Source organism: Nomia melanderi, chromosome 14 (genome assembly GCF_051020985.1).
Source record: "Nomia melanderi isolate GNS246 chromosome 14, iyNomMela1, whole genome shotgun sequence".
Classification (NCBI taxonomy): Eukaryota; Metazoa; Arthropoda; class Insecta; order Hymenoptera; family Halictidae; genus Nomia; species Nomia melanderi.
This window is the reverse complement of record NC_135012.1, coordinates 11826917-11840605: the sequence shown is the minus strand read 5'-3', so window position 1 is coordinate 11840605 and position 13689 is coordinate 11826917. Positions and strand designations below refer to the sequence as shown.

General features: G+C 40.8%; 2 protein-coding genes across 4 annotated transcripts in view; one reads left to right on the top strand and one right to left on the bottom strand.

Annotated features, from left to right (window-relative positions):
• The window catches only part of dpr1 (defective proboscis extension response 1), a 441194-nt gene that overhangs the window by 261249 nt on the left and 166256 nt on the right, over positions 1-13689 (top strand). For all 3 annotated transcript variants that reach the window (XM_031981533.2, XM_031981534.2, XM_076373734.1), the window contains exon 3: positions 155-365. In XM_031981533.2, coding sequence (XP_031837393.1) covers positions 155-365 — 211 coding nt within the window. The remainder of the gene's footprint in view (positions 1-154; positions 366-13689) is intronic.
• The window catches only part of LOC116429080 (E3 ubiquitin-protein ligase MARCHF2), a 111307-nt gene that overhangs the window by 54793 nt on the left and 42825 nt on the right, over positions 1-13689 (bottom strand). The window lies entirely within an intron of this gene.

Sequence of the window (13689 nt, the reverse complement as noted above, 5' to 3'; positions counted from 1 at the left end):
CTCGTCCACTAATTGTACCCAACGTAAATGCGATTCTTCTAAACTCAGCATCGTTTCGGCCTGCGGTATGTAGGTGCAGCTGCGACTGCATGCCCAAGATGGATCCCGTGTCGTCATCCGGCTTAAATCGGCTCGCCTCTGGTTATCATTGCAGGTGACCTGGATGCGTAAAAAGGACATGCATATCCTGAGCGCGGGCCTCGAGCTGTACACCTCGGACATGAGGTTCCAAGTGATCCATCACATGAAGTCCGAGAACTGGACCCTGCAGATCAAGTCGCCCCAAACACGGGACTCCGGGGTTTACGAGTGCCAGGTCAGCACCGAGCCGAAGATGTCGCTGAACTACACGCTGAACGTCGTCGGTGAGTGCATTCTGAATAATTCAGCTGACCGACGTAAGTCGAGGCTGCCGGCCCCTGCCTCCCCGGTTGATTTTCATTTTCCGAAGGAATCCTTCCGGTTCGACGACTCGGAAGGAAAACAAAAACCGATTTCCTAACCCACTCGGTAGAAACTCGCCGGTGGCCCGGAAGAAATCGCGGATTACCGGCGGGATCAGCTGATGAATTTTTGATACCCGCGAAATGCTGTTCGCTATTGTGTTTCCTAGTGGACCGAGCACTCGGCGCTCCCGAGTTATCGTTGCCGTCGGGCTGTTTCACTGATACATAGATTTTTTCCCGATTTTAAGGCGAAAGTGTGTATAAACCTCGCGTTGACCTACTGGGTTAACTGTGTTTCTTGAATCTCTTGATGGTTAGTCGTTGAAGCGTTTTATTGGATTTTAACTTTTTATGTTTGGAACGAACTTCTTTATAATTGGGTTTGGTGTGTACACGGAAATAAAATTGTAATAATAATAAAAATTCTATTTTATGCATTTTACGTATTCGATGGAAAGTCGCACCTTAACAGCGAAGTAAAACATATTCTATGATTATTTGATTTCACGTTTAAAAGATCTTACAAATCAATGTATATCTATTGCATTAATTCTCTACTTTTTGTTTTCAGTCTATCAGTTTGAGCAATGAGTAGCTCATATTTTATTCGACAGCTTTCTGTTCCATCTTTCTATTTCGAACACTTCGTATGCATAGTACAACCAAATGTTCAAAACACGATGCAGAAACTGTAATAATTCTAACGATACGCTTTCCTTCAAAAGCATAACAAACATCATATTTATCTCTTTGCATCCTAAGTATATTTACGCTTGAAAGATACAATCGTATCCACGCATATTTACACTTCGCTAACTCGCCGAAGTCGTCATATTCTATCAAATTTTCTGTACAAATCTCATCGCGATTCTCCAACGTTAAACATTGAATTACACGTTTCACAATATTTGTACAAACTTACCCAGCGGCCGGAGATTATGTACAAACAATTTCGGCGATGCGCGAGCAAGATCCGAGCAGAAACCAGGCGATCCGGCAGATTTTTCAGAGACCGTTTTCCATCCGCGAGGCATTTCGCGGAACTCCCGCGGCAACTCCCAAAGGTAAACGATACCGAACACGCGAGATTTCAGTTTCGTCTTCCGGTCGGCGGTATCTCGCGCACCCTCGTAAAATAAAACGAGCGGCGAGGAATAAGGTATATTCCTATCGGTGGCTGAAGTTTAGGCGCGCTATAAACAACCGAACTTTGTTCCCTCGGACCGGAAGGCTTTCATATTGGCATAACTGCCTCGCCGAGAACTTAATCTTTGCCGGCTCAATGCCCCCGCAACATGTAACCCCGTTCCCGCGAACTTTCCATCCCGCCCGCCTTATTTTACCCGTGAAATTAAAAGCAACGTTCGCCGCGAATTATGTCCATCCGTGCGTCGACAGCTTTCATCCGAGCCGCGAACGGCGTTCCCGTTCTGTCGGAACAGCATGCACGGACTCTCGATCCGACGATAACGTCGAAGCTGCTGTGCTGCACGAGCTTCCCTTCCTTTTAACCTCTCGCCGTATAATGAGATCGTTCGCGAAGAATTCTAGCTTAATTGACTTTACGCGGATTGAAATTGATTTATTCATGTGAATCGTTTTCTTAAATTTTTCAATTTTCGAAGCTCTTCAATTTCTTCGCGATTTGTTTAATTTTTTAAATTTCCTCGATTCAGTTTCCTGAGATTCTTAAATTGTTTCCTTAAAAGGTAATATATTTATGATTTATATCATAATAATAAATTATGTACGTTATTTTAATATTGTATTACTGATTTTCAAAGATGTGTCTAGTGGACAATTGTGGTACGAAAGTACCATGTACCGAGTTGTTTAGAGTTGTTAAATTCATTTCTCACTGCTCAGTACAGCTCCGATAATATAAATGTGCCAATGTAAAATATTTGTTTCCTTACTTTTTTATTCATAACACATACTGACGAAGTTTGATCGGTTAACTTTGAAGCACCCTGTAAAGTACGACTTTTGAATTTATGCTATGAAGTAGGAAGCACGGACTAGCAGTTTGAGTGGTTTAGTTATCAAACTCCGACCGAAAGACTCTCGAATATGTAGGTAGAGTCTATGGAAACATCTTTCTCCATTTGGTATTTTATATTTTGTATTTCCTATCTTGGTATTTTAAATTTCTTACGCTAGGATACCAAAATATGATCCACTTTATTTGAGAATTGATTTCACATATGATAACAATTTAAAATAAATTTTGTACCTGCACCGAAAACTGTTAATTGAAAATTACCACTGTTACATTATTTGAAACATTATTACTACATCAACATGTTGAGCTTTTTCTGTCACAATATAATTACATATTCATAAGATGGTTATATTTCTTCTTACGAATATAAATCTTTAGAACAATATATTTTTTTATACAACGGTCCTTATGTTATTATTATTTTCTACGTTATAAAGTAAACATACTATTTTTTATATACAAAATTTTACGAATATAACAAAGTGTCGCAAAAGCGAAACGTTTCTTAAGATAAATTTAGGCTCGAAAAAAATGTTCAAAAAGTCTAGTAAGCGTTTAGTCAAATTTTATATGAGCGTGGATAATAATTTTGACAAATACCGTATGAAACATGTTATTGACTATTCTTGCGTTAATTGCATTAGTAAATTCACTTCTGTCGTCGCCAACAGTACCGTTTATTATTTGCATTAACTGGAACTGCATTGAAAGATCTGTCATGTTACAATAGTTCGAGGAATATCAATAATGCAATTTCGATTTGTCGATTGCAATTGTCAATAATGGACAATTCCGTTCATAACTCAATAAGTAAAGTGGATCGATATTTCAGTTCACGTTTCTATAACGAAATTGAACTAACCATTAGTGCGCATAAATATTTCGTTGTCCAGAACGATTTTTTGTAATATCTAAATAAATATGCAGGTTTCGTAGTTTCTAAAAAAAGTAACGAGCATTACTTCTTTCCCTAATTATTACATGCCATAAAATAAGAGTGAACACACTCATTTTTAAATTTGATATTTTTGAAAATCCGAGTACGAGCTGCTGCTGAGTTTGAAATCGGAGAAAAAGATTCTCAATGCAATGTACAAATTTATTTTCCAATTTCTCAAAATTAGTGAGAAGATCTGCGTGTATATTTATGAAGTTTCGCAATCCAAAAACTATCCTGAAGATACTGAATTTAATATTTTTATTTAAGTCCGCGTGAAGCGTGTCTGCCAACTTCGGATGGTCTTGCAAAATCAAATTCACCGTCGAAGTTCGAAATATCAGAAGATGCCAATTTATTCAGAAACCGTCAAAAAGCCAATCTAGTCGTACATCCGCTGCAAAATTTCAGTATCTCCAATTTTAATAAACTTCTGGGTTTTAAAAACCAATCCGACGAACCAAATTTCCCTTGTGTCCATTACACTGTTCTAACAAGGGAATTTCGGTCACTCGAAAATTCCATTTTTTTTTTTGAAACTTCACGCGTTTGGAGATGAACTCAGAAAACCATCGAGCAATTTTCTTTCATTTTTGTGCTACGTTTTAACCGATCTAATTAAAAACACTTCTTCCAAGAATTTCTAGGTTAATGAACGTGTCTTCATTATCTTATATGTTGCGCAACATAATATGTGTGCAAATCGTTATAATACGAATATAATGGTATTCCTGTAATTCGTAAAATAGTATAAAATATAACAAATAATAACTATTATGCAAAATAAAATTTCCCACATTAAATTTATGGAGGCCAAACGTAAACAAAACTCTTTTTCCGCTAATTCTTCCGATGGGCGTTAAAATAAACACAATATTCAAATAAACTGCATGTTATACCTTTTTTAACAGTTACATGTAATATAAACGCATACATTCCTGCAGTCGAAGCACAATAATACAGTTTGAATTCAACAAACCAATTAGCGCTGTTGTACATTCATAATCACACACCAATTAGCGAAGGATGGCTTATATGAAACAAAATATCGGATCGCTAATTGGCATATTCAATTTTAACATCACACTTGCACTGCTATAGTTGATATTTTATGGAGCACATAATTTCAGAATTCCCCGATAAAACGTGACGGTGCCCTGCGTCGAGCCCGCTGTCGTCGCGGGGCAGAATTTGAAAAACCTATTTCCGTGTATCCATTCCCGTCACGTTGACATCACAGTCCATTATACTGAGAGCGTACCCGCAATCATTAACTCGTCGCTGAAAAGAATAAAAATATCGGCCGGAATTTGAGGAAGGAACTGGCGCCAAAGGGCTGCACCGTTCCGTCCAATCACGTTCCTCGACTATCTGAACAATGAACACTCCACTCTACTGCCCTCTAAAAAATAGTATTCCATCGAGCAAACTGAGAATCTGTTATAAAAATAATGTTCACATTGAACAGAGAAAATTGTTAAATTGATGGTAAAACAAAAAACGAGCGAGATACTTGTATAAAAACGCAATGTCCTTATTCTTCCATTATATGCGAAATTTAAAGTTAACAATGATTTGAGTAACTATAACAACCTCTAAGTGTTCGAGACATTTTCGAATCTCAGATTGCCAATATTCTTGTTCAATTATATTTTAAGTATGTTATACTTTAATGAATTAACAGAGCCACTTCTACTCTTTTTTCTAAAAACTTATAGACGTGGCCGCTATACAACATTCTAGAGTCATTGATTTTGTCAATAATATTTTTTCGTATTTGTAATAACGAAGATATTTCAGTGGACAGAGCTCGCGAGACACGCTGTTGTTTTTAAACAGACCGTTTATCGTGCCAAACAAAAAAATATTTACATAGGGATGCAATAAACATAACGAACAAAAGTATAACAATAAAACTAGGCTAAAGGCTCCAAACCGCGGAGCTCGCATAGACCGTGCGTAGAATGTAATTTCACTATTGCACTTAATGCTACAATTACCTACTTAAAACCAATCTAAAATTCCTCTATATTTGGTTTTGTTTTCGATCCAAATATACAGCGATGCGCGAGACACACTGTACACACGTACACAACCCCGCGATTTTACACGGGTAGAGGGACTTAGTTTCCCGACGTGTTTCCCTGCAGACGCTTATCGAGTCGCCCCATTCCCCCGCAGTCTCCTGCTATTAGAATACAACCCCTCCTCGCTGTACCCCCCGCAGTCGCCGTGTCTGCCGCCCTGTTCCGCCGCATCTTCTTCGAACCCTCTTCTCCCGGCCTCCCTCGCGATGCCAAGATTTTAACGTCAACGGTTGTCTTCGCGATTCTGCATCCGCGTCGACCGGAGGTAGATAAATCTATTTCACCCTCTTTCTTTCGTGTCTGCTCACGCGCCGGACCGCATCGCCGACGTCAGGCAACGAGTGCAGGGAAAATCAAGCTTCTTGTATTTCTTCTTCTCCCATCCATATCCCCCTCACCCCCACGCTACACCCCGCCTCTTTTTTTCGACTCTTTTCTTGCTCGATGGATTCTCAATGGACTGTCGCGTCTGCCACGGTTTTTGCGCGAGCTGTAAACCGGGATTCGTGCTCGAGATGTTCCCCGGGAAAAACGCCGCCAAAAGGTACATACATTACCGACTCTCAATCCCTTCCTTTTTCGACCCCCTCTCGCGGCGTTTTATTGCCTCCGTTCTGGCGGAGTGTCCAATGGAAATCATTGACGTGACCAGTCCGGGGAGCTTGTATAATTAATGTTTCGAAAGTCACCCCTCGAGCCAAAATTCTTTTTCATCCCGTTTTTGTTTCGGTTCCTTTTCTGCTTGGTACAAGAGGCAATCGAGTTTAGAAATTCGAGAATCTTTATTGTTATCGCGAGCGAGACCGAGTAGGATGAAACGAGACAACGATAGAAAAAATTCTTTATAGTTCCGTCTCAGTCCGGCGCGTTCGGTCTCGCTTTCTTCCTTTGTTTCCGCGCGCCAATAATGACCACGCGTCGAAAGCAGAGGAGTCCCCTTGCCCCTGTGCACTTTCAACTCTTCGCACTCTATTTATTTTTTCGCAACGCGTCGTAAATGGAGGAGCCCCCTTGCCCCTGCGCACTTTTAGTTCGCGAGAAGCGGATTGTATTTTCTTGACACCCCGTGTGCTTGTTTCCTAGTGTATTCACGAGTACCGCGACGTCTAATGCGCGAATGGCGTCGTTCGAACACAGGGGCCAGAAAAAGCGCGCGCGAAATAAATCGCCCTTCTTTGGCCGGTGTGTCGAGCGTACGTACCGGCCCCCGAAGTCGTAAACCATGAACTCGATGGCGAAATCAATTTTACAAATCCCCCGCGCAAAAAAGCACGCCCGCGAACTTTACGCCTGGCTTCGGTGTCGCGAGACGCGCCGGGTGATTTGCAGGCCGAGAGTGAAAACGGGCGCGGGCGCTGGTAACGCGTTTCGGTTCAACTGAAAACTTCCGCTCCTTTTTATTCGCCATTCGGCGCCTGTTTGAGATTGTACGGTTTGATTGTGATTTCTTGCGTCCGATTTGATGGCAAATGTTTTGCCTTCTATTCTCTGTTTCGTACCTGTCTTGTTATTTATTATTTCCTGGGATATTTTTGAAATGGAATGATGAATCGAGTATTTCAGTTAGGAGTGCCATCCGAAAGGATGTTGATAAGCTCATTTTCGTTTGAAGATCGAATAATTTGTGGAACTATTATTTGTATGTATTATATGCATACGTGTTCGCGTTGAATGAATACTAGGAAAGTGGAAATTTAATTTTTCATATGTGAAAATAATGCATACTGAATATAATTAATTACAATTAAGGCAAATATACACAATTCTGATATTAATAATATTTAATGCACTTCTATATACATAAAGCTATTATGCCCATTGGAATTACAACTACGTACACTGCATTTTACATTTTCGACAATTAACTTCTAATCAATCGACTCACTTTGCGTCATATCTCCAGATTATTCATACGTTACTATTACACACACTTTTGCATAATTTTAACTACTATCTTCTACACTGTCCGCTATACACATTAACAATTCTAACAATAATATTTTTCGCTGCAACGCGGCACTGTAATACAATCTCGCTAATTTCAATCGCTTGAAATACTAAACATTCGACGCACACCACGCGCATCCGCCATTCGAATTGGCCATTCCAGGATCGGCCGGCTTGCGATTTCCGTCATTTGTCGAAATTCACTGGCCAATTGGACGTTATGAAACCCGAAACACTAATTACCTCATTAATTAATTTACCGAGCCTAGTTAATCAACGCCGGTGTTACAGTCTAAACTGCGACGGCCGCAACAATTCTCCTGAATTGATTACTAATTTTCCTGCCGACGGCATTACTTTCGGCCGGAGCGTCACCGATAGGCGTCCGCCCCCGAACGCTCGCGACCATTTCAAATCGGAATCCTTCCCAATTAATTTACGTCCCCCGTAATCCTCCGGAGAGCGGACTTTAGAAACGGGAACGCGATCATCGGGGAAATATTCTTCTTCGAGATGAGATACTCCCGCGACCCCTTGCTGCGTGTGGAGCCGTATTGAACCGGTAATGCGCTTTTTCACCCTACGCCGGGTGAAAAAACTGGTAACGGGAGGGAAAAATACCGCGGTCGGTTTTGTGCCGGTGTAAAAATTGCGTGGTACCGGTCCCGTATTAGCTCGGATAATTTTCAATTGATCTGTCTGGCTTTTCTGCGCGCGTTAATGAAGTTTGAAAGAGAAACAGCTGGCCTAGAAATACCTTGTGTACCGGGTTAAAGGTAATCGATAGGAACAGTTGCGGATATTGATCAGTTCTGGCCGATGATACTATAGAGACAGCTTTTCCGTAATTAATGTTTGAGGTGCGAAGGAATTTTGACGTTGATAATTTTAGAATAGCAGCGGAGGACGCTCGGTATCGATCTGTTGTTTGTCTATGTACGTACAGATATACGTATATATTTGGATTATGGGATTATCCGGAGATTCGGTTGCTGTGTTTGGAGATTGATTTAGTTTTAAAGTGATCCCGATATCAGAAATTCGTGAGTTACTGGGTTAAATTGTTCTCGCAAAGAAATTATAATATAATAGATTTTCGATGACTCGAGGTTTCATAGATGTTTTTTTTTCTGTGGTATGTGCTTTATTAAACATTGTTAATAAGTATGTTAGTTTTCCGAAGAAATAATAATTTGAAATTCAGGATTCAAGTTTTCCTTCGAATTTAGGATTTAAGATTAAAGAAAATTCGACGTCTTCATAGTTGTAGAAGGTAGATAAAAGTAAAAGAGATTGAAGACAATACTTTGTCAGCTGTTACTTTTACTCTTAAAAGCAAACTTCGGAGAAGTTTATTCTCGAGAATAAAACTCAAAGAATTCCGTTATTGAGACTAAAGCTTACAAACTAGTGGACCTTACAAATTACTATTACTTCTGATAATGAAATTCAAGACGTCTTCTTTGAAGGCTGGCACTCAAATATTCTTCCCTTCAGACTAAATCTCAATATATTCTAACGAAAGAATACAGCGAAACAAAAAATTACATGTTTATCTGGAAAAATAACCAATTCACCCTTGAAATGATCATTTGGTATCATTTTGAGTTTTAATTAGAAACACCTAATATGCATTCCATAAGTAATATTCTTTCTTATGCTAACTTCCAACGCAAAAAATTAATACTATCGTTTTTTCTCAATCGTTGACATATTGACCATCATTATATAACATATAACAACGAAATAAAACGATAACAATTGAAATCAGACGTCGATAATAATGATTATTAAATAGAATACTGCATCGAATACAACAGAAAAAAATTGATTATTACAATCTTTATAAAGATTGCACATAGATCGTATAGAATTTTCAGTGGTTCTGGTGTTAAGCTCTTAGTGTGTAGTAACTTCGCGTAAATCCCGCAATGATCAACACCAAAACGATCGCCCAGCATAAGTAGCGATCGAACGCGACATCCCCGCTGGCACACACATCCCTAAGCCGGAAGGCATTAATTCCCGTGTCTCGAACGGCGTCGCGTCATCCGTAGGCGGTGCCGGGGTACCCGGCAACTCGATGAAAATGCTAATTAACTGGCGTGGATTTGGGAAACAATAACGGTGTCAGCGACGCCGGCGGACAAAACCAAAACAACGGCGCTGCTCGGGCGGGGGCGGCCGGCGCGATCTGGGCCACCGACCGAGCGTCCCTCTTGAAGCGCATCCTTCGAGCATTATGCGCGGCCGAACGGTACAGTCGTGGTACATCGGCTAAAATTGCCAGCCTATCGGTTCGTTTTACAATATTTACGTTATTTACAAAGAGAAGGATCACTTCTCCGATTTTCCCACTCAGATCTATCTACACCGCTCGACGCTTCAAACCAGACCGAGCTCAGCTTTGAAAATCTTCTCCAGTTTTAAATTCGTTTATTTACATTTATAAATATAAATATCCTACAAACTCTCATCGCCCTTTTCAAGTGGCGCCGAGAAGCTCGGACCGCCGTGAACACGCTTCTCGCGTTCTCTGACACAAAACCAATGTTTTTTATATATCTCAGTAATTTTACTATATTTCGATTTGATTTCTTGCGCCATTTCAAGAGAGAACTTCAGGGAAACATGCGTGTCTCGAAAAGTTGCGCTGAAATAACTTAGTTCCCCGTGATCGCTAATAAACTAGAATGTCCCCTGAGAGGACGTCCGAGCGGTACGCTAGAATTGGAGTGCAAAGGGTTAAATATTCAATGGTTTCTCAATCTCCCAAATGCCGAGGAAATTTTACGATCTCCCTGCGTCTTGGCGACGACTGTACGCGCGACTCGGACGCGGCGAAGCGCGCGCCGCGGAGCGTTGCCGAGCGGCGGGAGGGCCGTTGAGCGATTTGGGCCAATGCAGGAAGCGTATACATTAGCCGTTAAGCCGTTAACGCCGGTACTACGGCCGGCAGAATTAGCGGGCTAATATCGGCGACAACGAGGGTAATTGCGGTCGCGGGGCGCAAAACGAAAAGTAACGAACGGATCGAGATATCGATCGGAGCCCGCCGACCTCCGACCCCTTCCGCCGCGTCGTTTCGCGGCTTTTCTTGATTTCTTGTCCGCGTACACGCTCCTCTATCTCCCTTTCCTTCCACGTGGGCGTAGCCGCGTGGGTGTACGCGAATATGAGTGTGACCCAAATATGGCAGGAGTTACGTAACGAGTCCGCAGGCTGGTTTTTACGCGAGATTCCTTCAATTTTTATCCTTTATTCCCGCGGTTGAACGAGCATGTTCCGGAGATTCGAAATGTGGATTAAGTAGACGTTTCTGCTGGATTTATTTGCGTGTAACTGATTTCAGGGAGGTCTGAATGCGACGCGGTTCACTTCTCGTATCGATTATTTTTGATTACGGCCGCGCGTATTGGTTCGTTTTCGTGAATGTACGACTTCGGAGAGCCGACTCTGTACGTCGAAGCGAGGGCAGGAATTCTTTTAACTGGCGTCGAGATGGATATTTTATTTTCCTCTCATTCTGAAGCTTTTTTTACATGGCAATGATCATTTGCGAACATCAAATTCATTGGTGCACCGTATCACAATGAACAGTTACAATTTTCCACGCGAGAATATAGTTCCAATGTAATTCTTCAATCTGTGCTTTCAAGCCGAGCACTCCTATTGATACTTCAAAAGCAAAATTCGTTAGACGAATTTTCGAATTCCTCGCAGTCGAGTGTTCATGTTCTCGTCTTTCCTCTGGAAATTCCTGAATTACTTCAAAGACACGCCGCGTATCGTCAGTTGTGGACCTTACATAATTCCTACAGCGGTCTTCGTTAATTCTACGAGTTGGTAATGGGGTCACTATTAACGGCAGAATACGAAGCGTATAAATACTGCTAATTTATATACGAGGTGGCGCGTAGCAAATAAGCGTAGGCATTACAGCATGATTCCGCTAGAAATCGATAGGGCTTGGCCGAGCATAATACTGCGATCAATTACGCAATCTGACGAGCAGTGTCGATACTAATTACCGTTCGCCGAGAGGACCCGGTGAATTAATACTTTTTACCGGAGCTAAATAATATTCAATTCCGGCGCGCGCGGGTTGTACTCGAGCAAGTCGATGTCCCAGCCACTGGCTGGCTTCCAACCTCGAGTTTGAAGGGCCGGCTACGATCGAACGCGCGAAGAAGGAGAGAGTATTACACTCGTTGATATGGTAACTCGGATTCTCCGCGTTGGATAATTCGGTTATCTCGTACGTCCCAATAATTTAGAAATTAGTTTCGAACTTGCACTCCATAAACACGCGTGCGACTTTAGAGTGATATTTTCCTGAATTAGAACATACTTTGGTCCTCTTAAATGTCTCTTATTATCACACTCGTAGAATATTCGTCAAATTTTTCAATGCAAAGTAGAAAACGATTTCATTTATTTCGTGAGCGGTTTACGTATATTACAAATAAAACTATTTCATTTCAGTATGTTTCCAATTTAGTAATTTTTTAATTTGAGGAAAGCGAGATTAAATTTCATTTCCTTTGTAAGCGGTTTTTGTGTATTACAAATAAAATGGAACAGTATTTAACGAATTACCTTAAAATTTAATTGACAATTCCGCGTTTTATATATTAACTCCTATATTGTTCGATTAATTGGTTTTTCAATGTTTGTCTTTATTGGAAACGGGTGATTAAATAATGGAACAGTATATATTTTACAGTGTGATTTTATTGTAACGGCTTTGAGAGACACGTGTAGCTCTTTCGAGCTCTCGAATGCGAATGACTCGGAACACCCGAAAGTAAGTTGGGGTCCACTTTTCTTTGCAAGACCGTTTACGGCCTTGCCTGGGGGAAAGTTTCTTGATTTCGCCTGACAAAATCCAGACACAACTGGCTGCCTTTCTATCGTCTTTGTTTAGACTAAGGATATATGAACGTTCGACATTTTTGCTTTTGCTAGCTTAGCATTAGTAATAATTCAAGTCTTTCCTTTTGTTTTTGTTTTTACTAACGAAACTGCATCATCTAATTTGTTTACTTTTATTTTTTAATCAGTTATGCGACTGGTTATTTTAGAAATAGAAGTAGATGTCACTTTGGAATTTTTTTAAAAATTTAGTAAAACCTGGTATCTTAAGTTTCTTCCTAATTGTGTCTTCATCCAAGCACAATTTTTTAGCCATTTTTTGTAACCGGGTAGATTTATTTCAACCGTCGAATTAATGATGGTAGATTTACCTCGCTTTTAGAACCTGACCTATTTTAATTTCCACATTTCCTCCAATATTTAAAACGATAAAAACTTTAATATTTTAATTTGCACTCGAATCTCTGTATTTTACAGATGCCGCATTTATCCATAGATTATTATGCCATTAAACATAAACTCCATTTGCGTTTCACTCGCAAACAAGGAACTTCCATTTTTCACGCAATTCGATTTCTGAAATTTAGACATTTTCTAAGTGAAATTTTGTTTCTGTACACATATTTCACATTTAAAAAAATTGTATTTTGTTATTCTATAGACACGAAAGAACAATGTATCTTTTGTCCACACTTTTTCTCGATGCAAAAACCTCCAGTGTATCAGGCTCGACTTACTCTACCTACAAAGTTTCATAATTTCCCGAATTTCCAGGTTCGATACCTTTCCCTGTCAGTTGTCAAAAGGAAAAAAACATATAACTATATTTCTCAGACAATTATGATACTATTAATTGGCTGGCAAAACACGCGAAACGTTCTCTCGGAAAAATCTTCGCCTCATTTCGGTTTCCATCGAAAGCGTAAGCAGAGCAGTCTAACGCGCGCGTGTACAAAGAGCGCAGGAACGAGCATAATTTTCTTTGATTAAAGGATCCGCGGGGCTGATTCTTTCCTTGGAGCGTTCCCGCTCGCCGGTGTATTATTATTGGCCTTTCGTTCCCACGCGGTTAAAGCCGATATCATCCCGCGTTTCCTTTGGCGTCGAAGGTGTGCCAGATTGCCGCGAATGAAAGCGAAGGATTTCCCCTCCCCTGAGCCCCTCCTCTCGTTCGTTCGGTCAGTCGTTTGATTTCACCCCCTCGCGAGCCAGTATACATCTCGGAACGTATTGTTATATCGAAACTTTCCCCGGACTTTCCACCCCCCCCCCCCCTCCGACGAATTTTATCGTTCCGCTTTAATTGTTTGAATTCTCGCGCGTCCAAGTTTTATGAATTTCTTGGCACTGTTGCAGTTAATTCTCTCCCGCCTCCCCCTCCTCCGAAGGGTGGTA